This window comes from Amia ocellicauda, chromosome 7 (genome assembly GCF_036373705.1).
Source record: "Amia ocellicauda isolate fAmiCal2 chromosome 7, fAmiCal2.hap1, whole genome shotgun sequence".
NCBI lineage: Eukaryota > Metazoa > Chordata > Actinopteri > Amiiformes > Amiidae > Amia > Amia ocellicauda.
Genome location: NC_089856.1, coordinates 30,752,588 through 30,778,392, shown reverse-complemented (window position 1 = coordinate 30,778,392; position 25,805 = coordinate 30,752,588). Strand labels below are relative to the sequence as shown.

General features: G+C 41.1%; 1 protein-coding gene across 8 annotated transcripts in view; it reads right to left on the bottom strand.

Annotated features, from left to right (window-relative positions):
• kif1aa (kinesin family member 1Aa) overlaps positions 1 to 25,805 on the bottom strand; it is a 75,752-nt gene that overhangs the window by 18,178 nt on the left and 31,769 nt on the right. For 3 of the 8 annotated variants that reach the window (XM_066709146.1, XM_066709138.1, XM_066709139.1), the window contains 24 exons: positions 23,352 to 23,554; positions 22,693 to 22,772; positions 22,451 to 22,526; positions 21,063 to 21,142; positions 20,690 to 20,796; positions 20,517 to 20,600; positions 20,189 to 20,369; positions 19,715 to 19,787; positions 19,501 to 19,591; positions 19,245 to 19,393; positions 18,649 to 18,827; positions 18,075 to 18,212; positions 14,044 to 14,328; positions 8,736 to 8,854; positions 8,228 to 8,313; positions 7,781 to 7,916; positions 7,463 to 7,625; positions 6,987 to 7,077; positions 6,423 to 6,541; positions 6,127 to 6,182; positions 3,863 to 3,971; positions 3,524 to 3,590; positions 3,137 to 3,221; positions 2,617 to 2,722 (listed from right to left, as the gene is read on the bottom strand). In XM_066709146.1, coding sequence (XP_066565243.1) covers positions 2,617 to 2,722; positions 3,137 to 3,221; positions 3,524 to 3,590; positions 3,863 to 3,971; positions 6,127 to 6,182; positions 6,423 to 6,541; positions 6,987 to 7,077; positions 7,463 to 7,625; positions 7,781 to 7,916; positions 8,228 to 8,313; positions 8,736 to 8,854; positions 14,044 to 14,328; positions 18,075 to 18,212; positions 18,649 to 18,827; positions 19,245 to 19,393; positions 19,501 to 19,591; positions 19,715 to 19,787; positions 20,189 to 20,369; positions 20,517 to 20,600; positions 20,690 to 20,796; positions 21,063 to 21,142; positions 22,451 to 22,526; positions 22,693 to 22,772; positions 23,352 to 23,554 — 2,863 coding nt within the window. The remainder of the gene's footprint in view (positions 1 to 2,616; positions 2,723 to 3,136; positions 3,222 to 3,523; positions 3,591 to 3,862; positions 3,972 to 6,126; positions 6,183 to 6,422; positions 6,542 to 6,986; positions 7,078 to 7,462; positions 7,626 to 7,780; positions 7,917 to 8,227; positions 8,314 to 8,735; positions 8,855 to 14,043; positions 14,329 to 18,074; positions 18,213 to 18,648; positions 18,828 to 19,244; positions 19,394 to 19,500; positions 19,592 to 19,714; positions 19,788 to 20,188; positions 20,370 to 20,516; positions 20,601 to 20,689; positions 20,797 to 21,062; positions 21,143 to 22,450; positions 22,527 to 22,692; positions 22,773 to 23,351; positions 23,555 to 25,805) is intronic. The other 5 variants (XM_066709141.1, XM_066709142.1, XM_066709143.1 and 2 more) reach the window with 3 other exon arrangements.

The window sequence follows — 25,805 nt, the reverse complement described above, 5'->3', positions numbered from 1 at the left end:
TGGGATCTATGCTGCTTATCATCAGCTACATTAAAAATAAGAAAAAAAATACGTCATGTTCAGGAGGGTGAATTCAGGCCTGAAAACTAGTGTTCTAGGAATGGTTGTATACAGTGATTCATCACAGCTTATTCGTCACCAGAATAAGCATCAAAGGATGAGATAAGGAAGTGGGAACAAAAGAACAGTGAGGATGGGAGGGTGGTGGGTGATGAGAGAGAGGCGAGGAGCGGGGGGGGGGGGGGGTGACAGAGCGTCAGAACACAATAGCAGCAGCACAGAGCTCCGGACGGGGGTCAGCACTGTGAGCGGGCGTGTCAGGAGACTTGTGCCTTCACCATCTTTCCTCTACAGACTGCACTTTTTGCATTCTTGTGTTACTACAACGGAGTGTTTGAAGATATGGAAGTGCACATACAACATAGTAGACTGCTTTCTTTAGCCCAAATTCTCCACACAAAGGTGTGTCCACTGTTGTATTATTTTTTAAGGAAAGAAAACATCCAGACATGTAACTGAAAAGACACTAATAACTGTCACCTATTTTATTTCAAGTTCAAATAAAATGTTGGTTGCACCAAGAAGAATCTTATTTTATCATAAGTCACCCATATCTTCAAAGACTCAATCTGTAGGAAGCTAAAACTTGAGTTCTTTCATTTAATATACATAAATAACTGACAACAACACTAAGTGTACAGAACACAGGACTGGAAGTCACATGCTACAAAGGGCAGCTTCAGTTTCACACAGTTGAGGATAGCTGGACTGCTCTAGATAAGAAAAGGGTTGAAGCTCCTTTTTGCTATTACTGAGTGACCTCCTTGATCCAGACAGATAGAACCACAATTTGTTTTGCGAAGCATCAAATGCTCAGATCAGGCCAGGGGAAGGGAGGCAGGGCAGGGATTTACAAAGGAACACAAATAAAACATAAAATTCCATTGAAGCTGCACATCTCTATAGCTTTCTCCCGTTTCCATGTTTTTGTCATGGGCACAATGTTCGGGCCTCAACCCAATGCAGATTTTACCATATTTTTCCACTAATATTGGGTTTGTTTTTCTTCCCTGTGATATTCCCTTTGTCTTTGGGGGTTTTCAGGCAAATGTTCAGAATAAAAAAAGTCTGTGGAAGCTGGTTTGTGAAATTCTTTGCGACAGCTGGTGGATAGTGAAGGCATCAGACATAATTACATAAAAAGAGTAATCCCTATTACAATCTGAAGAATGCCCAATGTAATTCTTGTAAAGAGGTCCAAGAGACTAGGCTGATACAGTGCTGGGCTACAGTGTGGAAGGCAGCTTATGATGTGGTCAAAGTTCAGTGTGTTATGATACCATATAGACATCCTCTGATTTTCAAAGGACAAGTATGGAAGGCAAAAAATGGGAATAGTGTTGGGGTTAGAGAAAGTGCTGGACTGCAGTGGATAGACACTGGGTTTGAAGTTCAAAAGTAGGAGTGCTTTTTGCTTAAGTGTGGAGAGCTTAGTATGATTTTTTTTGTAGTAAAAAACAAAACACTGGAATCAAAGCATGTTCCACAGACTTGCATTCCAACCATTTCACCTTTACAAAAACCAAAAACATGTCACAACAAAAATAAGGCTCTCGAATATACAGGAAAAATACGGTGCTTGCATTCATTACATTCCCCTGAGTTAGGAGTCCATGTTGCAGAGCTTTTACCAGTAAGCCAAATTAATTCGAATGCAACACTGACAAACACTAGGAGAGTGAACTGAAACAAAAACACGGATTATAAGAAGACACGTCAGTGAATCCAGTATTGTATAATCTTGTGCAGGACGGGCCTCACACAATGGTGTTCAATGTGTTCAGGCAACCAGAAACCTTGGGTCTCTTTGCAGCATTCTCTCAGATTCTATGATAATATCTCTCTGTGTGTGGTTTTCTCAAGAGCATTCAAGACATTGAACTCCTGGAGCTGGGGACTCGAGGGGAATGACACTAGGAAGTTGGCAGGGCCTTGAAGAAACAGCAAAGTCCTCTTCCTACATTCCCTAATCAGCTCTTCTATAGGTCTAGCCCTTGTCACAATTATACTTCAAAATTAGGATTAAGCAGAATTTAAAAAATGTTTAGATCCATTATAGCTAAATTATTAGACACCAGTGCAGTTTGCCTGGAACACACAGTGACTTGAGCACCTGGAGAGATATCTATACCAGTATATCTATACCCAGTGTTAATGGCCTTGGAGTTCTTCCGCAAATGCACTGTTTACATTTCTACTATAAATAGGCATTCAAAGACACAGGGGAAAATTTTATTTGAAACGGATAACCTTCATCATGTTTCCAGCTTGTAATTTTCCAGTCCCCTCGGCCTGCTTGCTCATCAAAAAATACTACAATTTCACGTCAAAAAGATTGTATGCTGTACAGCATGGTGCGTTTTAAGTACACTGAACCTTATTCAGCACATCCTGCAGCCTGCTATACTTGTCTTGTTTGATTTGCACTGTGGTCGATAGAAGGCCATGTAAATTTTCCCTGGAGAATCCTTCACAGAAGCCGTCTCAAGAGCCCCTCCAGGACAGTGGCATTGTGGGACTGTGGAACTGCAGGGGGAAGTAGGGCAGGGGGCATACCTGTCATCCTGCATGGGGTGGATGTACCCTGCTGACAGGATGTTGAGAGATAGTATGTTGGGGTCAATTATGGTCTCGTCTGCCTCTGGGGTGTTGCGGATACGGCCTGAAGAGAAGGAAAGAGGTCAGTGCAGTCAAAGGTTTTTTTTCTTAGAACAGATATAGCCCAGAATTGCCTAAGATTAGCTTTTAAAAGAAGACACCCAATGTTTTGAACAAACCAAAAGAGTCTGATACACCTGAGGGAGGAGAGAGACCATTTTATCCTTACTGCTAGCATGCATGATGTAGTTATATTCTAAATGGGAGGATAATGTGTTTGGTTGAAGTGCTCTATTGATCTGTTTTCATACCCCATCTCCACCCATTTAGTGGTACTTTGTGCCAATTGACTGTGTAAAGAACAATGGATTGGCAATTAACTGCTGCCATTTTCATGCACTCCTGAGCTCAATTCTCCTCGGTCCTCCATGTTAATCTTTACAGTCTAAATGATTATACAATTGAAATGATAACTTACCCACAACCAGCTCCCTGACCTCTTTCCACTCAATATCATTCCCTGTCTCATGCACAATAGTCACTGTGATTCTCCTCTGGATGCCCTGGTAGGAGTTAAAGGAAGAGGTTCTCACAGTTATTGTTATGTAACCATAAATATTATCCAACCAGCTACTTTAAAGTATGCTTGGTCTCTATTCTTGCTGATGACGGATTGATCTCAGCAACAATTTTGTTCTAAATTGCTGATGCAATACTATGACACTATTTCACCCTTTCTAGATTTCTCTTTAGTAACTAGGTAGAGTTAGAAAGGATGTGATATTTTTAACACAGTTAAGTGAGGAGCAGCAGAACCAGCACCTCTGACCTTGTCAATGAGTAAGCGGTGCGGTGCAAAATCTACCTGATGCAGCAAGAATGTGCCATGGCATGGCATACCACCCCTGTGATCCACCACTGCAGGGATGTAGCTGAGAAGAAAATATATTACATTATTTATAATGTTTGAAGACAACAATTTGTGAAAGAAAAATAAATCAATTATATACCAATCACATTTCAACACTAGTACAGAATGCAAAAAATATATATATGAATAAAATAATGAATTTAATATAGCCATTAGTTGAATTATATGGTTCTCATGCAATAGAATATATTCTATTCAAAGCAACGTATTCTCTGTTTGACTGAACATATTCAGCCACTGCTGCTGCAGGAGGCGGGTGGTGGGGACACTCACTCTCCATTGGCTTCCAGCTCGCAGATCTCAAAGAACACCATCAGGTCGTACTTGCAGTGGCAGGGACCGGCGGTGGAGCGGGTCAGAGTGCTCAGCTTGGTGGCGGGCACTGACGGAAAGACACAAGCATAATCAGCAACAGCCCAGGGGAGAGAGAGAGACACCACACCACACAACTCCCCACACTGCGGCCAGCCGCAGAACAGGATGTAGGAGAGAAGAGTCGTTTAGAGGGAGAGAGAAGGGTAAGTGCCTGGAATCCTCCAGGCCTCATCTGCAAGCGCACCCTCTTTATCAGGACCTCACATAAGCTGGCTGGTACAGTAGTCCAATAATTCGGACTTGATATAATGTAGTTTCTAAAACCTGAAGGAACTAAGGAGACACTGAATTTCACAGGACTGAAATCCACAATCCTTATGTAGTAGTACATTATATATTTTTTTATTAGAAGTCTTGAAAGACTTTAAGGATAGTCATGTATATTAACAGACTGCCAAAGCTAGAGAGATATTCTGGAGTAGCTACACATGCTTTGTTTGTAGAGGGATCAAGGAATCTCCCGGAGCTTAAAATTTACAGGTGAGATGTGACTCTTCAGTCAGTCACACTAATCTGATTTTGAGCAGTTTATACAATGTATAAACTCAAAACATCTGTAAAATAATGTGTCCTGGATCTGTCCCTACTCCAGACATATGCTCAAGATGTAGTTTCTAGTGCTGATGCTGAAAGACTGAAGCGATGACTAGGGTAAGCATCAATGACACTCTTCAGCCCTTTGTCAAGCTTTTTGTTAGTGGTTAAATCAGTCAAAGCTTATCTAGTCCAATTTAGAAATGTTTGGCATACATGTGGATAATCTGTATAAATGTAACTTAATCATACAAATGCATGCATGGTCCTAATAAAGAGGTCATTGCACACAGAAAGGTGACATTAGGAGTAAACTGCAAAAGAGAAAGTCAGACTCATTAGCTTCAACATGCAAAATATAGCCATTTATATGGAGGTGAAAATTAAAACTGAAAAATGAATTATTGGAGTATTAAAGCACACAGTAACTTCTGTGAACCTTAATAGCAAATATGAGTGGTCTTCTATTCTCATTACCTTTTCCAAATATCATATTGAGTGTATAGGTTCCTTTTTTACTACTGAACTACATACATTTTAATGATTAATTGCATTTCAACATTTTCATTATTGATTTGTCTGTTTGTAGAATACATAGATTTCAACCCGCAATGCAAAAGGATTATAGAAACAATCACAAGAGAAACCTAAGGAAAAAAGGAGAAACCCAACCAGAGCTGCCCCAGCCAGCAGGAAATCCCATGAACTACTTCAAATCAAATCAGTGGTGTCACGAAGGCACTGGGCTTAATAGGTTTTTGTCATAATATTTTGACATTATTCTGCAATGATCAGAAAGCTGATAATTAGGTTACAGTCACTGATTTAATTTGTACACTTGTGTATTTGAGATGTGTTAGTTTAGGCTCTATTAACTTCAAATTTTAATTACAAGAGGCATGCAATCTAAAAAATATGAATATTTGGTGAGGCAAATAGCTTACCCGATACAGACATGAGCCTGCATTTGGCATTTTAAATAAACGGTTAACTTAAATATGATTGCATATCCAAAAGCAAAATTTTTTTAATGCTTTGTTCTCTGATTCCTAAACTCAAGGCACTGACACAAGGTCTTTTTTTATCTCAGTTTAAAGGATTTCCTCCGGCCCCATTCACGGTCATTACCAACCCGGCTTCTGAGCTTTGATAACGGCACAGTTATACATGGGAGGGGGCGGGAGCACGCTCAGCTCCTCCTCCTCAGAGAGGAAGGAGGCAGCCAGGCCTGCAGCAGACAGGGCGTGGTCTGACAGAGAATCCACCAGTCGGCCATTCAGCAGCTCAGGCACCAGGAAGCGGATCAGCTCCATGGTCTTCTCCCGGTCTGCCAGGGCCAGCGAGGCAGAGCAAATTGGTATACGTCAAACAGGAACAAGAGGGCAAGAGCACAAACACTGGGAGACGCACAAGCTAAAACATAACTAAACCTAAAATGAGACGCATTGTCATGTGACAAGCAGGGTAATACATTACAAACACATGATGTATTATTTAGGAAAACTCCAGATACATTTTCTTCTTTGCCGGGAGAACATGACAATTTTCGTTGTTTTTAAACAGCACTTCTACCAGAAAAGAAAGTGAATAAATGTATAATCTGTATAAATTAAATCTTCCCTGCTTACCTGGTTTGGACAAGGGCATCACTCGAGGAAACTGCCTTCTGGAGGGTCGCAGGGGGCTTGAAAATATAAAAACAATTAGTGGTCTTTATGCAACTGCTGACTGGTGAACCATGCCATTATAGAATCGATTATATTTGATCTGAAATATTTAAGCATTTAGCTGTAGCCTCATTAACAGGCCTTTTAAATATAATAAATAGTTCAAAATTCCTGTAGAAGGTGATGAATATTATTTTGGTCTCTTCTTTGCCTTATGAGGGCTTAGGGGCAGTACAGCTAGGCTTCCATGAGCCTACCTGAAGAGGTCTTTGCAAAGGGGTGGGAAGGGCTGCTTCTGGTAGTGTCCAAACACCTCAAACACAATGGGCTGGGTCTTTATATATTCCACGAAGGACTTGGTCACCTCCACTGCAATCTGAAAACAGGAAAAAAACACAGTGAAGTATTGTCTACAATCTACCATCTGCTTCATAGCTGAGGCGGTCACAGCTGTGATCACAAGAGTTGTTCCTAATTCACAGACTAGCAACTGCAGACCTCCATCTCCACATCATGGCTGACCGCATGTGTTTAGTATGAAACTGCTTATGAAATGAAGGGTATCATGATGTGTTTTAATATGTAATATAAGGATACCTTAATATTTGAAGACAGAGCCAAAACTGACATAATTTTTATGATTATTCTCCAGTTTCAATTTGCAGCCTGCTCTGGAGGGGTGGTCAGATTTTGTGTAGGAGCCTCAGAAGCAAAGGCATTGCTATTTCTTCTCAAGGATACAGCGTAAAAGGGACACCCCTGCTTTGAGGTACAGGGATCCCAACAACCAGAGGATGGCCACCTGTCTTTTCTGTACTCACATTCTGAACATGGTAGAAGCCCAGTGGTGGACCACGCCCAGTGTTCTTCAGAGGCTCTGTGGAGAAGGCCTCGTCGTGCCGGTGGATAAAACTGCAAAAAACACACAGAGGAATAGAGTCAGTCTGTATTCCCAGGACCAGAGCTCACATGTGTCTGAGCACAGGAGTTTAAGAAGGTGCACCTTGCTTTACCATGCGCATCCTGCAATAGTCTGTTATCATCAGTCTTGCATTTCTTATTCTTAGCTACTGACAAGAATTGGCTCATATACAGTATCTTTTCTCACTTCTGACAAAAGGAACAGAGGAGGCACCCCACCTCCTCCTCCTCTTCCTCCTACTCTCCCTCTGCGCCTTCCCTTCACATCGTGCCACATGATTGGTAAAGGGCACACACAGATATACTAATCTGTCTTTAGATAGTATTACATGGGATTATGGTGTTCGTAGATTAGAGTTGGTGCAGGAATACGTACTTGAACTGGCAAAAGATGTCGGCGTACTCGGCAGAGATACTGGAGGCCTGCAGCACTGTCACACGGAAAGTGAATACACTCCCGATCCTCAGGTGTTCCAGAGAGCCATCCAGCTGTCCATCCACACTGGTCTTCAGCGGACTGTCCAGTTCTTCGGGACTTGCTGAGGACACACCAGTAAAGGAGTATTAATGCAGGAGACTGGTCAGGGACATGGCATGACTTCATACACCACTTCAGCCTATACAGTGAAATAGCACTGGGTAGTACCAATTGCAAGTAAGCCCTGTGAAGCTCAGCTCAGCTCATGACCCCCACCTGCACAGGTGTTATTGTTGACCTCATCTGCAGAAGGTCCCAGTTCTGAATTCTGTCCCTCCCCTTCCACAATCCTCAGCTCTTCTTGGGATGTCCCAGAGCGGGACATTCCAACTGGACAAGATTCTGTCTGGAACTGGCCAACCAAAAGCATTTGTTACTGGCTGTTATTCGTTTTGAGTTTCAAAATTCGCTGACAGGTTGGATCAGTGAGGGAAATGAAAGTGGAGTAGTATTATTTATTACTGTATCATAATTTACTATTATTATAATCATCATCATTAGTAATACATCTTAGCCTAATGTAAAATACAAAACAAGATTCTGCAACTGTAATACAGTAGGTTTGAAAAGTGAGCATGATTACTTGATATAACGTCCATCGGATTTAAACGTGCTGGCCCACAGTGACACCAGTTGCCGAGCACCAAGGCTCTCAGCACTCACCTTCTCAAACTGCTGGTCTTCAAAGGAGATCTTTGCTGTCCCTGACTGACGCACACCAGAGCCATAGTCTGGGGCCTCCTCATCAGCTGCAGGAAACAGACATCACAAGGCCTACTCATTCCTGTCTGTAGACTCGCATTTTGCCATGTTAAACATACGTATGGTGAAATGGCAAAATCACATATGTAGCCAAAGGTCTAAAGCCTATGAAATATTTATGTATTGATTTTCTTAGTTATTTCTGGGACATTGGATCAATGGAAGTCATTGTTTAGATTCTCTATCAGTCTATAAAGGTTGCCTGTTAAAACTGTTACTGTTCATTTTCTTTCATGCAATCGTACATTCTTACTAACTTACTAAAAAATCCTAAAGCTACTAATCCTAAAGCTTGGCCTGCTCCATCAATGACACTAACTGATCAATTTAACATGAAAAAAACCCACACATAATAACAATATCGCCATATTGGTGACATTCACGCAAGTGCAAGCTCAGGAGCCCATACCTGAAATGGCTTGAACAGCTACCCTCAGGAAGCCCTTGACCTCTCCCTTTTCGCTGACGATGGCCACACGATGCACCAAGGGCACGGGGTACAGTAGGTTACTGAGATACACAAAGGCCCTGCAGGGATAGCAGAGTTGGGGTTGGGGGTTGGGAGGGTAAGACAGAAAGCATAGAGAGGTTAGGAGGGCCTCCAGACACACAGCCACACTGCACTGGACGTCACAACACCGAGCCGCAAAGCAACCAAACAGAAGCTGCATCTGCTCCAGCGATAGCCAAAGGTGCCCTTTACTATTGTTATTGTTTAGGGTTCTCTTTTTCCAATTCTCCAAAGGGGTGGAAAGGGGTGGGTGTCCTGTGTTTGAGACAGTGTGTTACAGCTTGGTGAGGCTAAGGAGCATGGGTGCAGAGTAACATCCCTCCCTCGATATCTCCAAAACAACCAGATTCAAAATCCAGGACCTCATGCCACCAGCTCATCAGTTCGTAGGCCGTCTGACTAGCAGTCAGCATCCTCTCAAGTAGACTCCCCTCACATCCATTGCTTTCTTAAGCCTCTGCCTATCCACTCCTACAACACAACCTTTGCTGGCTCACCTCAGGAAATATGGGACGACAAACGATCTGGGTATAAGTGTGTTTTTTGTCAAATAAAGAACAAAAACACATCTACATCTAATCTACATCCTAATTCAGAGCCAGTCTCCATCAGCTTTTTGAAAGGTAAGTAATTTTCATAATTTACCCATAGAATGCTATTTTAATATCAATGGGGATAAAATAATGCCACAAAACTATTAAACAGTTTTTTAGTAATTTAGTAATCCTAAATTAAGGCCACGTCTCACCGTTCACGTCTGTCAGGTTAATATAACGAAGGTGCATTGTAGGAAATGATAATGCCTAGTGCTCTGCGCAACAATATATAATTTATGATAATAACTGTGTGTCAACTGACAAAGGCATGAAATTACTTGTTTTATATGTAGTGTGATTAAGAGGGTTATACTGGAAAGCAAATGCTATTGAGGAAAGCAGTAGTGGTTTCTACTATGCGCAAAAGATTTAGTGTTTATTAAAGTTGTGGAGTGACAGTCTGGGATTAAAAAGTGGGGAATAACCACAGAGGTACCAAGACCCTCAAAACTCACACACCCAGAAAAGCCTCTCATGATACTCACCCAACTTTGCTATTTTCTCAAATATTCCCCTAAATAAAACTCTTTTTTTTTTTGTCTATGGCAACTTGTAAATCCTGCTGTTTAACCTTTTGTCTACCTGCCTCTGATTCACACCTAACTGGCTCCAACTGGATCGACCTGGCACAACTCACTTAACTGAAATCCTGCTAGTCCTAGACTAAATCACCTTTCCATCAACCTATTTACTTTCACCAAAGCTGCCACTGCTGACCGCGAGAGAGAGACGCAAAGGGAATTTCCTCAGATCATAACTCAAATTCACAGCATTCACTTCTAAATACAAGACCTCTCCATGGGTATTTTCAGAGGAAACTGCCAATTGAATGTTATTTCCCTGTAAAGGATTTTGTTCTATTTCAATCTCGCATTGGACTGCTCTAGGCTTTCACTAATAAAACTTGAGACATCATTAACAGGAATCACTGTTGACAATAATGAACAAATTCAAAGAACTTTGAATCAGCTGCACCATGTTGGAATATCGTTTGATGGATTATGACAAGCCTCAGAAACGGCTTCACTCATACTAGAAATGCACAAATGTACATCCACTGAATATTGGATTAGAAATGTATAATGGTATCTACACACACACACACATACATAAACATATAAAATAACACGGAACTGTTTAAAAGCTGTTCAGCATTAGCACCTTAATAATGGGCACTAAAATGACATAATTGGTCTCTGATGCCTAAAACTCTCAGCACTGCTTTAGAAACAACTCACTGGTGTTTGTTCTAGGCAAGAAATGTACCTGAACCTTAGGCAAGGTAATTTAACAATCTAATCACGAGACACTGACATAAACCCCCTTAGAAACATAAGGCTAGACCAATGCAACAATACTTCCAACGGCTGTTTCTTAATTGGGTAATTATTAAAGACATTTGATCGGACTCTCTATACGGAATCACACGGGAATTATCTCTGCTATATTGGTGAACCTGGAAATCTAATCCAGCCAACTGAAAAGTCAAGAGCTGAATTCAAGAGGACGAGTCTATTAAGGACCAGTACTGACTACACTGAGATCTGTGGATTGCTTAAGTCTTTAACCTGAGCTGGACTGAAACCCAGTACCCTGAAGGTGAGAGACCCACACCTCAGCCCACTGCTTCATGCAGTGTATAGGAATGGAAAAGCAAGAAACACCACAGGGCAAATTATGAGCTTGAGAAGCAAAACTATTCTGCATGGTGTGTATTTTTAAAGAAAAAACTTTGAAAAATAAAGACAACACATTCAACAGTTATGAACGTGCTGTTCTGTATTTCTGTAAAATCATTTTGTTTGTTTGTTAGTTTTAATGACTGAGGTATTCATTTTTTGAGTGGCCAATTTTTGTTAAATTTTTATATTTGAAAAGGGCATCTTTTTGCTTCTCAAAATCATCATGTTTTGCAGTGGAGGATCACATCTCCCTGGAGCGACAGGGGTAGAGGGGAGGAGTAGGGAGTGGGGGGAAGGAGAGGTAAAAGGATAGGAGCTTACGACAAGATTGGTGAGGTGCAAAATGGCATGCTCAGAATAAAACGTCAAAGCAAAAGCTTGGGGGATTTTTTTGTTGTTGTTGTTTTGTTTTTTTGACTCAAAAATTTAAGCAAACTGAAAAAAAAAGAAACAAATACAGTACATAGCTAAGCTTTTAACAGTAGAGCCAGCAGCTAAGAATGTGTGAAATTAAAACCAAGGAATAAAATAAAATAAAAAATAAGCACACTTCACATACTTAAAATCAAAGCTGCTGAGTGTGTTTGTGTATATGCGTGTCCAAGTGTGTATGTTTGTGTGTGTGTGAGTGTGGCCAATTCATCAGAATGAGAGATATCCATATACTATTCAAATTAATTAAACAAAAATAAAAAATAAAAATGTGCTCTGGCATGCCTGATAGAGACAGCTGCAGTAGAAACCAGCTCTTTCAACTTGAGATCCTGAAAATCCAGTTGTTTGTTTTAGAGTTAACGTCCCCTCATGTTATAAGCAAAGGGTGTGTAATACATAGACAGATCATGGAGATTATTTATATTCTGTAGTATATTGTACATGCCATTTAAAGGAACACTTTGAACAGGTTTTGATGCTATGCATAGCAGCCACTGGGAGCTATTTGAGACATAGCAGTGCCAACCGTCACTGTTTTGATAGTTCTGTTTGGTTAATAATTAAAAATAAATAAAAATTTGGCTCTTCATAGGCACACAAAACACAACTTATGTTAACATGTCTCTAAAAATGATTTAAGACAGAATTCATGTTTTTTTTGGATAAGTCCAATAATGTAATGGATATGAAGAAGAGCCTTTTCTTTTACTTCAAAATGATAGTAAAATAAGAGGGGGGGATAAAGTAGGTAAATGTCTTGCTTTTTGCCATTCTCTACAGTTTATTAAAAAAAATAAACTTTAAAACTAGAAAATATTTGTAGGTTTAGTAGCCGTCTTTAATTCGATTTCAACGGCATAGAGAAAGTACTTAAATCGAGCAAAATTCCCTGCCAGTGGGGCAAGACAATGACAGCAAGAAAATGTTTTGTTGTTTTTTTTGTCCTCAGCTGTGTTGATTAATACCTGTCTGTGATACTAGGACTTCTGGACATCAGAAATATATTTATATTTCCAGATCCACATGATTATATACACTGGAGAAGACCAAATCTGCATTTCTATGAGCTTGTCTTTGTTTGCCTTATATATTCTTGTCTTTAAAGGGCTCCTGGCTATTTTACCAGGCCATGAATATAGTATATTTGAACACTTTAAAGCATTGTATTCTTGTCCACTAGATTTGCTTTGTGATCATCATCCCTAATGGCATTAAATGGAAGAAAAGGTAATTTTCCAGCTACAGTGGGCTCCAAAGAGTTGCTATTCTAACGATTTTATGATAGTGTTTGAAGTGATGCAATGATGGGAGAATAGATCCCTGTTTGTCCCGACATCTACCACCTATATCAATAGCTAATGAAGAGTTGGGTGCGTTACGTGACTTGCTTGCTACCATGACTATTCCTGCTAAACGTATTTAAAAAAAAAAAAATGAAATTTAAGGACCGCAAAAGTCTGATTGGGTAAAGCTGTGTTAGAGGAAGACCAGGAAAGGGTTTGCAGCATTTATCTCCATGGCTGTGAAACAGCTAAGAAAGCTTACTTCCACCGGCCAGCTTTCCATGGGTGTTGCACTCCCACCCCTGTTCTTCCGTCTTAAAAAAAAAAAAAAAAAAAAAAAAACGACTTCACTGAAACAGCCTGGTTCAGTGAAGGCTGAGGAAGGAAACTGGAATAGTAAGCAAGAAGCCACACAGTTCACTACAAGGTTACAAAGACAGAGAGTGTTACAAAACAGATGTGAAAGGATTTTAGAGAAAATCGAATAGGAGAGTATTGGAAATGTATTGGATATGTCCTTTAAAAGCCTGTGTTGAGTATCATTGTTCCCCTAAGCTCAAGCAAACCTGTCCAAGTAGTTGGCTGGATTCCTGAAAACATTAAAAGCCTGCACTTTAAAAAAGAAAATGTATTTTTGGATGCATTTGTTTTCTAAAACACAAAACAAAAGCCCAGCAATCTGAATATTCTTGGACCATTGCCGATTTTGCTTGATTTAAGTTCAAACTGTATCAACATAAAATTGACAATCATGATTTTTTTTTCGTTCATTCAGACATTTCCCTAGGATGGAGCAAATGTATCATAAAACAGAGGATTGTTTCATCCTATGGACAGAAGAGCCTTTCCGTTGTTCCTGGAGCCTCAGCCGGCCATTTTCAGCACAAGATGAACTGTAGGATCAGACGCTACATTAGCATCCAGATTGTCACATCTGCTCTCTTTCGTTTCCATAACTCGTTTTACATATTTATATACATTCCTGAGCTCAGGTCAATTCTTATTTTATTTTTTGCTGGTGCTACTACAACTCCCCATGTGATTTAACCGATTTATTATGAATTCTCTCGCTCTGCTGGAGGCCAGATCAGGGCTAGATTGCCGGTTTTCTCCTTTTAGTTAAAGTGTATAGAGCGGCCCTGGAATGACTCGCTTCTCAGTGTGAAAGAGCTAGTTTCCTCTCCCAGCATGCTCCTGAAACCTCACCAACCTTCCCACTACACTGAATAGAGGCGAGCGGTCGTAAAAGGGGTCCTGGCCTTCGCTGGAGCCAGGGCAGTGCTCTCCCTCATCTCCCCCCAGCTCCGAACAGGGGTCGTCCAAAAAGATCTCATCGTCCAGGTCCTCCAACTCCTCCTCCTCCTCCTCCTCCTCCACCTTCCCATCATGCCCCTCGTCTGCGAGCTCGGTTATGTCAGAGTCGGGGTTGGAGAGGGTGGGGGAGGGGGTGAGATCTGTCATGCGCTCGCTCATGCATGTGTTGAAAATGGGGGTGCTAGTGCAGCCAGAGACATGGGAACTGGGTTAGTACAACAAGATAAATACACACAGATTAATTCTACTGGCCAGCATTGCGGACCACCGAACAGACCTTGTGATTTGTTTGATTTCTGACAGTGCAGGAAACAAAGGTATGTAGGAATAGTAAACTACCTATTTTTGGTCCCCTGACATGCCAGTACAAATATAGTTGTCACAAATGCTGACATCTACAATTCTACAGTTACTGCATTTTGCTGATAATATTTAATACAGTCTAAAGTAATTCATTTTATCTTAGGAAACATTGTGGGTTGTTGTACTATGAATGGCAAAGCCACAGACTTCAGACAGTCAAATTGCTAAATACTATTACACACTATCATTGAGTCAAATGGCCGTCATAAACCAGCACACTGACCAAGGAGCACCAGCTATTCTATCCAAGGTGCCTCCTTACTTGAGATCTTTTGTAATTAATTTCAACAAGGTCGGTGCTGTGGGAAGCTGTACATGGAAAGTTGTAAGAGGAGAGTTTTAAGAGTGTAACCTGTCAAATATGAAAAATCAGATTACAAAGAGAAACAAGGCCCTATATTTAACCCAAATTCCATTAAGGGGAAAAATAGAGAGTAACCAAGGGACATGCTGTTCAAAAAGGACTATTGTTTAACTCTCCTTTTTGTTTTCTGTACTCATTGTAATAACATGATTTTCAAAAGCCACTACAGTGAGGGAAAAAGTATTTGATCCCCTGCTGATTTTGTATGTTTGCCCACTGACAAAGAAATGATCAGTCTATAATTTTAATGGTAGGTGTATTTTAACAGTGAGAGACAGAATAACAACAAAAAAATCCAGAAAAACGCATTTCAAAAAAGTTATAAATTGATTTGCATGTTAATGAGGGAAATAAGTATTTGACCCCTTCGACTTAGTACTTGGTGGCAAAACCCTTGTTGGCAATCACAGAGGTCAGACGTTTCTTGTAGTTGGCCACCAGGTTTGCACACATCTCAGGAGGGATTTTGTCCCACTCCTCTTTGCAGATCCTCTCCAAGTCATTAAGGTTTCGAGGCTGTTGTTTGGCAACTCGAACCTTCAGCTCCCTCCACAGATTTTCTATGGGATTAAGGTCTGGAGACTGGCTAGGCCACTCCAGGACCTTAATGTGCTTCTTCTTGACCCACTCCATTGTTGCCTTGGCTGTGTGTTTTGGGTCATTGTCATGCTGGAATACCCATCCACGACCCATCTTCAATGCCCTGGCTGAGGGAAGGAGGTTCTCACCCAAGATTTGACGGTACATGGCCCCGTCCTTCGTCCCTTTGATGCGGTGCAGTTGTCCTGTCCCCTTAACAGAAAAACACCCCAAAAGCATAATGTTTCCACCTCCATGTTTGACGGTGGGGATGGTGTTCTTGGGGTCATAGGCAGCATTCTTCCTCCTCCAAACATGGTGAGTTGAGTTGATGCCAAAGAGCTCGATTTTGGTCTCATCTGACCACAACACTTTCACCCAGTTCTCCTCTGAATCATTCAGATGTTCATTGGCAAACTTCAGACGGGCCTGTACATGTGCTTTCTTGAGCAGGGGGACCTTGCGGGCGCTGCAGGATTTCAGTCCTTCACAGCGTAGTGTGTTACCAATTGTTTTCTTGGTGACTATGGTCCCAGCTGCCTTGAGATCATTAACAAGATCCTCCCGTGTAGTTCTGGGCTGATTCCTCACCGTTCTCATGATCATTGAAACTCCACGAGGTGAAATCTTGCATGGAGCCCCAGACCGAGGGAGACTGACAGTTATTTTGTGTTTCTTCCATTTGCGAATAATCACACCAACTGTTGTCACCTTCTCACCAAGCTGCTTGGTGATGGTCTTGTAGCCCATTCCAGCCTTGTGTAGGTCTACAATCTTGTCCCTGACATCCTTGGACAGCTCTTTGGTCTTGGCCATGGTGGAGAGTTTGGAATCTGATTGATTGATTGCTTCTGTGGACAGGTGTCTTTTATACAGGTAACGAGCTGAGATTAGGAGCTCTCCCTTTAAGAGAAGCTCCTAATCTCAGCTCGTTACCTGTATAAAAGACGCCTGGGAGCCAGAAATCTTGCTGATTGATAGGGGATCAAATACTTATTTCCCTCATTAACATGCAAATCAATTTATAACTTTTTTGAAATGCGTTTTTCTGGATTTTTTTGTTGTTATTCTGTCTCTCACTGTTAAATTACACCTACCATTAAAATTATAGACTGATCATTTCTTTGTCAGTGGGCAAACGTACAAAATCAGCAGGGGATCAAATACTTTTTTCCCTCACTGTATATGAGTGTAGGATCTGATGCTTTTGTGACAAGCAAATATTATTGCATTTATAATGCTTAAAGGGACTAGTAGTCCACTGGGAAAAAAATATGGTTAACAAAGTAAGTCCACCAAATACTTTTTTATTTCTCATTATCGTTTGAAAACCATGCATTAAATGTCTTCACAAATGACACTATTTACAAGAGTATAGACTGGAATCTCCAGTCTCCCTGTAAGTTTAATGTGATTTTGGAGGTCAGTCCCCCCAAATTAAGAATTCACAAATATGTGTGTATTTCCCTCAGGTACATCTCACAACCTGAAACATTGCAATCACCTAAAACTGTATGTAAAATGTGAGTGTGGTGAGTACCAGATGGGTTATGGCAAACAAAAAGGTAACAACTGTAGTAAATGATCCATAAATATCAATGAAATATGACTTAGAAATGTTTATAGAAATGCTGCCCAGTCTCCCCTGATGATATGAAGCTAAACAAACCTTTCTTCTTCTCAAACCACTTCAAAAACAAGCATTGTAAAAGAATCCTCTTTTTGTGTCACTTTACTTTTTGTTTACTGCAGAAAGATTTCAGGCCCTTTTCAGTAAGCTGTAGATAGCAAATACAATTTGTATGTATATTCCCTGTATAAAATGCCATTGCTCTCTTTTCGTGCCTAAGAACTCATGATTTCCCAGCTCCTCTCTTCCATGAATAATTAAATGAAAGCGCAGGCATTAAAACAAAAGGTGTGACACAGAGAAACGGATTGGGGCAAAAGTGCCACATATAATATCATTTGCTTCCTCTTTTGTGTCACGAATCTTTGACAAACCTCAGTGATAAATGCCCCATTCTGTTTGAGTGGTGGCAGAGTTGGCTTCTGACCAACTGCCATATAGAAAAACCTGTCTTTATTATTAGTAGGCAGCCCTTTATCATTCAGTTTTAATTGAGCTGTCAACCTGTTCCACTTGACTCCACATTCATTTTCCAATCTTCGCTCTCACTGGAATTCAACATTTTCCAATAGAAGTTCATACCAGGAGAGAAAATCAGTGGAAACTTAAGTACTCACTAATTTTAAAAACAAAAGCACCCAAATAGTTTTTAAGAAAGATCAGGTGCCTTTATTTACACCTGTTTTTCACATAAATGTCAAATGTCTCTGCTGATTCTGCTGTCCAGAGGGCCAGCTTAAGGAAAACACTTATGTATAAAATGATTGGTGGAGGGAGGGGAAATCTACATTTATACGATACATTGAAAATGCCCAAAAAAAGAAAACAGTATAAACAATACTGAATTCTTGAGGCAGCTCATTGACACATTTGAGATGACTGTGCCTTTCTTTAGACTTTTGTCTGTGCCGCTTAGAAGCTGTGTCTGAGGGTGAATGTAAGATTGTGATGGAGGGTCAGTAGCTGCTTTGACTGGATTCGCCCCACTCACCTTCCCACAAGACGGAACCATGGGAAGCGATCGTAGAAAGGATCTCCACCTGTCAGGACATTGTCACAGTCCTCGATAGCACTGCTGGGCACCTCGGCCGCACGGTCGTACATCTCCCGCATCAGGTCCAGCCTCTGCCTGCAGGGGGCACCACAAATAACCGTACATGTAATTAAATAAAACAGCAGTCTCTCCCCCCGCATGGTTGCATAATCTGGGTCAATGTTGATGGTGTGTGGTGTGATTTCTTATTTTTCAGGAACCGTTTGCTTCTTTATTTATTTATTTATTTATTTATTTGAGTATATTGCTGCTGAATGCTAATTTGACCCCCCTTCCAAAAATTCAGTCCGCAGGGTTGACACCGCAGAACCATAAACACGGAGCACAGCCAAGTCCAAAATCAAACATATACTCTTTAATCTTCTGCCAACTAATCTGACTTGGCAATGCTTTGACAGAATTCTCACCAAGGAAAACTTTAACAATAAATACGCTGGTTTTGTCTTCGGTATCCTAAGGCTCCTGTCTGGTTACTGCAGTGAGATGCAGTGACAGCTGCTGGAGGTGCTACCTGAGTTTCTCTAGGGTCCAGTAGTGCGTCGCTCCATTCTTCTGGTCCTGAACCTCCACGGCCACAATGGTGCGAGGGAAGGGACGTTTCTCCCTGTCCTTGGCAGCCTCTGGTGGCAGTAGGTCAGGAGGGAGTGGGGAGTACAGTGTGTCTGTCAGCAGCACGAACTGGAACTGGACCTGTGTAGCAAGCACAATTTTGGAGGTTAGAGTAGAAATTAGGATGTTGAATACAAGACAAGGACTAGACTGTTACAGGGTGTACCATATTGGAAACCACAGGATAATCTTTTATCCTTGCCCTTTATTTTGGTAATCATCATGTACTGAACCATTTGGACACTTCACAATGTTAGGTATTTCCAATATAAGCAGATTTTTGGGGGGCACAAACAACCTGAAGTGAATTACTTGAATAAGATATTTTTGCAATGCAATGCTAATGCTTACCATGTTAAAAAATAGAGTTCAATGCATAAAAGTGGATGATGTTCACCCTGTTGTTTCTGTTACAGTGAAATAGATAGTCTTGTACCCTAACAATGTCAACATTAAGCCTTAATTGGAACTACAGATTTTAACAAACACTGAACATACTTTCTTCTTCAGCTCCACGCTGATGGCGTTGGCCTCTTTCAGGAAGATGGCATTCCCCCAGAGCAGATCCCTCAGGGAAGTGAATTGGTAGCATTTCCACTTGCGGAAAGCCCACAGGGCAAGCTCCATCTCTCGCTCTGTCCATTGCACTGCAGACAACAGCACAAAACAGTCAGTCAAACAGGGCTTCCCACACTGCCCAGTAACCCAGGGAAACTAAGTACTATTTCAAACTCCAAGATCTTGGCCTTTTTACCTTCCTCTTCTGGCTCCTCTTCTTCCTCAGGGGTTGCAGGGTAACGGGAGTCTACTTGCTTCTGAAGGGCCTCCAGTTTACTCTCATAATCCTGCATAGTGAAACCACAGAGTCAGTTTCATGGTATGATGCTGGGTGCCATCTGAGAAAATTCCAAGATCAGGCAGGATGGGGACAGTTTCCAGTGTGTTCAGCAAAGGTTTTAGATGCTCACCAGTCTTTGTTGTTCCAGGAGGTTGTTGGCTTCCTCTCTCTCCCGGCGATACTGGTCCTCCAGTTCCTGCAGCCTGGGGAGAGTGCAGTGAATCAGCCGAGGGGGACAACTTCTCCTAATGCCCCCTGAGACCTGACCCAACCTGTTTTCAGGAAGTCAAGCTCTGTGCTGGTGATGTGTGAAGGGGCCTAATCCAATTATCCCCAGTATTTACAAGAAAACAGTGATAACGGTTGTTCACTACTTAACACCTTCACACTCTTTCAACTCTTTCCATTTAGAGCCATCCCTCCCATCTCCTCTCTCCAGCAAAGAGATTGGATTGTGTCTCTCTTCAGACACTTACTACACTTCTCTCTAAATACATCCTCTCTCATTCCCATCTTTCATGATCCCATCCTTCCCTCTTTGTTTCCTTTCCCCCCTTTTCATTGCAGTCTCAGTCCCAGTCTTCCCTTGTTTCTCTCCTCCTACCTCTGCTCCATCTCCTGCTTCATGTCAATGCCCTGTTTTTCCAGTAGCTCTCTCTGAGCGAAGGCCCAGTCCACGGGCTCAACTGGGGTCTCTGCACAAGGGGTGCGCTCTCTCTCCTGCCTGGCCTGCTCTGGGTGGTTGAATCGGAAAACGTGGCTCTTCCCCATGATTATGCGGTTCCCTGGGAGGATCCAGAAACACAGAGAAGTATTATGTATATATATATTTAATCACTAAGACCTATAAGGACATTAAAATTAGTTCTGTGCAGAGGGAAACCCTTCCAGAGAGGAGTAGACGTTTACTACATCAAAATGAAGGCACCTACCTGATCGTAGAATGGTCGTCTCAGTGACTCGTTTCCCATTGACGTAGGTCTCTGTTCCCTCACATGGCTCAAGAATCACTACAACTACAGTCAGAGAGAGTACAGTCATGAGAAGTTCACCGAGAAATGTCCATCAAGACTAACTTCCCTGATTACAAAACATTACTGCTTACCCTCTCCTAGTGGGTTGGTGGTGCTGGTGAAGGTGCAGTGCTCATCTTTGATAAAATGTCCACTCAGGACAATGTCTTGGCGGCTGCTGGCATCCTCACGACCCACCCTGCCAAAGCACAGGAGTAATGGATGAAGCTGAAGCTGTAAATGTACCCTCTAAAGCAGACATAAGTCGGGACAGAGAAATCCTATACACATTTACATTTACTTGACAGGGTTTATCAACAGGGGTGTAGAAAACATCCAGCCGCCTAAACAGTTCAAAAGTCTAAAAAGGAACCGATGTTGGGATGTTGCACTATATAGCAAGCTGCGAATGAATTATCACGTAACTTTCACCTGGAGTAGACACTGACAAGGAGCAGGGCTCACCTAGTTATTCCATCTTTGATGTAGTAAAGCAGACACTCAGACATCAGGGGGTCTTCATTGAGGTTCACCAGGTGAGGGGTCTGAAACACAGTAGATGTTGGTTATTTGTCTGATTCTACCAACCTTTGGCCTGACATCCCAGAGTAACAAATGGAAGCCCTTCATGTTCAATAGGCCGAAGAGGGGTATATTGGTTGAGGATTAGAACACATCCTTCTTAAATAATTACAGTCTGTATCCTAAGGTGGTTTAAGAATATAAGAGATATACTTAAGACAAACACAAAGGAACTCCATCCACCCTCCTTAAGCAACACTTCCACATGCCTTAAAAAGAGCCTGCTTTCCAATACACCATAACAGGGTCAGGAACAGCTGTCAAGAGCCACTACACAGGACACAGAGAAAACTGGCAGAAGTGTAAGACAGGAGAGTGACAGCACTTCTTTGCTGAGTTTGCCATTCCATGTTTGAGTGGACTATCACTTTTTGGTTCATATTTGACCTTATTTTTAGTTCATGTATTAAATATTATAAAGCTGTGCTTCAGATGGTCTCAAACAGATTAATCACATAATTTTAACATATATTTAATATATCTTTATTAAGTGAATTTCATTTGGAAAAGAAATAGAAAGAAGACTTCTGAGAGGAGAGGTCTGGTAGAAAACTCACTGCAGGCAGAGCTTCACACATAAAGAGCAACTGCTCAACAATAACAAACCTCATTGGGGGAAAACAGCCCAACTGTATCAATAAAAACTGGCTGAGGTTTTCTTGGGGCAGGCTTTAAAATAAACCAACAGGAATTAGAACTTAATTTACTTTATGATGTGGTCTTGCACAGATTCAATTATAATTTGCAATATGGTGAAATCCTTCATTTTAATGAAAGTATATTGATCTGTAAATTGTCAAAGAGAAAGACACTATACACTACTGTATTACACCAATAAACAGTGTGAGAACCTCTTGGTTAAAACACCCTGGATAAGGGTGTCAATAAATACATAATAACATATAATTAAAATCATATGTAGAGGTGTACAATATACATTCTTATTCATCTTAAAGACACACTGTACAGTAAGCATGTATATAAAGTATATGCAACTATATAACTGGCACAGAACAATCCAGAGCACCTCAGATGGAAATAAAAGCCTTCTTTTCTGTGCTAATATTTTTTGCATGTTTGTTTCAAAGCAAACTCCTTTTTGTGTGCTGAGTGTCTACACCCTTTAACCTTTAGCTATACAGCAGTGTGGTCTATTGCCTAATTTCATACTATTCATAAAGATTTAGGCAAAGGTATTGATGGATGGATGTGGATATGGATTACTTACTTCACAGTCAAACAGAAGCTACGCTAACAGTCTGGTCTCTTACCTTCTTTGGTGAAAAGACGCCTACTGTGCCACCATCCTCCCGCATGGCCACGCCCATCTCTGCCAGCAAAGCCTCTCTGGTCAAACCAAAGCACAGTTTTCACAATCCATGCCAGACATAAAAAGACCGCTCGGGAAATAAAGGCAATCAAATGGAAAATAATACATCACTTATGTCACAATACAATTAATGAACGGTATGAACTGAGAGGGAAAAGTGCTTTTCTGCATGGCCAAACTCACCTCTCCATACGGATGGCTTCTGTTCGACGAAGCTTCTCCTCCCAGGTCTCATTGAGTTCCGCAATGATTTTCTCTGTTTCCTGGCAAATGTAAATGGAAAACCAATTTAAATGAGACAACCTAGTAAATAAAAAACTCAGAAGCACTGCTGCAAAAGCTGTCACTGTCTGGCAGTGCTCGTTAAAGTTTAAATATGCAAATCAAGCAGGAGACAAGATTGAAGTACAAAGGACATTTTTCACAGGGTGTATTTGGAGAGAGAAAATATTGCACCAGTTTCAGACTGGAGTAACAAACTGGTTTATACACCCTGGTTAAGGGTGACTTGGGCCCTTTTGGATTTCATAGCTTCTTTCCTGAGTAGCTTCTCTTCACCAGAGTGCTTCACTGCTGGATGTGTTCCTACAAAGCCTGGGGTTGTTTGTCACCTGAGGTATATTCACTAGCCTATACAAAAAACTCATAAAGCAACATATCCAGTATCTCTTGATACTTTAGAGGCCTTCAACTGGAGTCTGATCAAATAAGCTGAGTGTTTAAATATCACAAATCTTCCAAATTCTGTGCTTGAGGATACATGGACATATTCAAGCTTCATCTTTGTTTTTAATTAATGGACTGGGATAACGTTGCTGTCTCAGAGTCCCTCTGGCACTGACCTTGAGCCTCTCAATGGCCTCCTCACTGCCCGGGCTGAACATGATGCGGTCGTGCAGGCTGTTGATGGAGCCAGCTCGGCTGGACAGGGCGGAGAGAGAGGGGGAGGGGCTCATCCCCGTCATGGCATTGGTCACTGTGGAGAGATCACCCCTTTGATTGACAGCTTGGCGATTATTGTTATTGTTCTTGAAATCGGATAAGTCTGTCAGAGGAACGGGGAGGGGGTGGGTAGAAGTGGGGAAGGCCGGGGAGGACGGGAGGTGAGAGAAACAGAAATAAAAGCAGAGAAAAGAAGAGGAAAGAGAAGGAAAAAAGAAAAAGGAAAAAGAAGAAGAAGAAGAAAAGACAAACTTGGCTCGAAATGAATCCAAAAACCAAAGTGTAAATTGAAATGCCAATCAAAAAAATAATATTGAGGAGAAAGAAATATGCAACTAAAAACCCTAATGCATGTCACAGAGCCATTCAAAACTGCTGGGAAAGAGACAGTAATAGCAGACAGCAACGTTCAGGTTATAAAGCAAAGGGGATTCAGATTTTCTAGCAAAACATCCATTGATGCTTTCCTAACAGAACTGTTAGTAGAACAATTGAAGTTCTGAACAATGGTGACAATCTGGTAACAAATGATTTGACTTCCATCTGCAATCTTACCTGGGAAAGGAACTGAACTTCTCTTTACTGTAAAACAAAATATAAATTGATACAACCATTTTATGGAACCATCTAAATGACTAGCATGTATTCATTCCAAAGAGACCTTAATGCAAAAAAAACAGCCAACTACATTTGATGGGCAAAGCTTTTGTCAGTGTTTGTACAAAATAAGTGAAGACCAATATAACATCTGAATATTTGGTCTGGTGTTTTAATAGCAGTAAAAAGTGCATTTTGTCTAATCTACTTCATGTGTTCGAAAAGCTCATGTAAGATCCCTTTAATCACATAAATAAAGTTCTACGTTTATCTACAGCAGGAGCTTTCCTATAATGCCCTGTCTATATATCGCAGCCATTGCCTGGAGGTGCCATATCCTGTAGAAGCTCAATCAAATACTGACTCTTCCTCTACCTGCTCTGACAAAAGGCCCCGACTTAGCCAAACTATGACATATATCAATCAATATATTAAAATCCCACCACAAAACATTCTGCATAGTTCTGGATGAAAATCTGATTCCCAGATATACCTGATGAGAAGTTATTTTAACTCGTAGGAAGCTCAGTCATGGAGCACATTTCCTTTCCATAGAGCACTCAGCTCATCTTGTTGCAATCAAGTTGCAGTTAAAAGCTAGTAAAAGGCAACACGTTCTCTGTGGTCTACTTTTAGGAACATTATAAAATCCATTAAAGAAAAAATTGAAACACCATGGTTTTCAACGGAAATAAAATAATTTTATGAAATATTTTTAATGGAATAAGCAAACACTATAAGCAATAATCATGACTGCTCATATGTGCAAAGATTGACATTTGTTGCCAGTCACCTCAAGTTAAAAAGGCCTCATTAGATCAGAAATCAATTCCTTAGTGTTCATATGCAAATAAATTACAAAAATAAATACATGATTAAATCACTTTGTTCTGTTAAGTAATTTGTGCCTAAGTAAAATAAAATACATTTTTACAGCTGTCACAACAGTCTATCACAAAAGTAAAGCTTAGTGGAGCTTGGAATTGCGATTATGCACACACCACCATCCATTTCCTGTTTCTCAAATAGCTAGGCCACACTGAGATCCCATTCCCTTACTGAAACCACAGCTACCATGTTTCTGAAGAGTCCTCAGGCCCTTATAAATCCTAATCCATGCATTGACATGGCCGACATCTCCTTCTCAGCTCTGTTTACAAAGATTGTTGAATTTCTTAACATTGTGACCAGACTGAAGAAAAGCTGCTGCTGTTTATTGTGAATTATGCAAATGTGCAATGGCTGTAGGAGAAAATAATATGCTGGTATTTGTAAAATGATCTGAGAGTCATTAAAGGCTCATCTTAAATATTCTGGATCATGTGCAGTGCTGACATAGTGTGCAAGTGGGCGAAACCTAGAAATGAAAAACTATGAGTTGTAAGCATCACTGAGGTCACAGATTTGGGTCCTACTGATATGAATGGCAAGCAAAGTAAACACAGTCACAGAGTATGAGATCTATACTCAAAATTAAATGCAAGGAGCTTAACTTCTGTACATCTAAATGACCTGCCTCCCAGCCCTTTACTGAAAAAATGCTGCAGTGGCGACAGGACAGTCTCCTGAGTAAAGACAAAAGCTCGGTGGAACCTCGCCACCCCTAACACAACCGCTGAAACCATTCGCCTGCCGGGTAAAGCCAGGTGTGAGGTAAGCATGAATTGTGAAAGCCAGCAAAAGCAGATGTCTACAGAGCAAGAATATCCACTAGGGTGCCTGTTTGTCATTGCTCAGCAAAAGATGCAAGAAAGAAA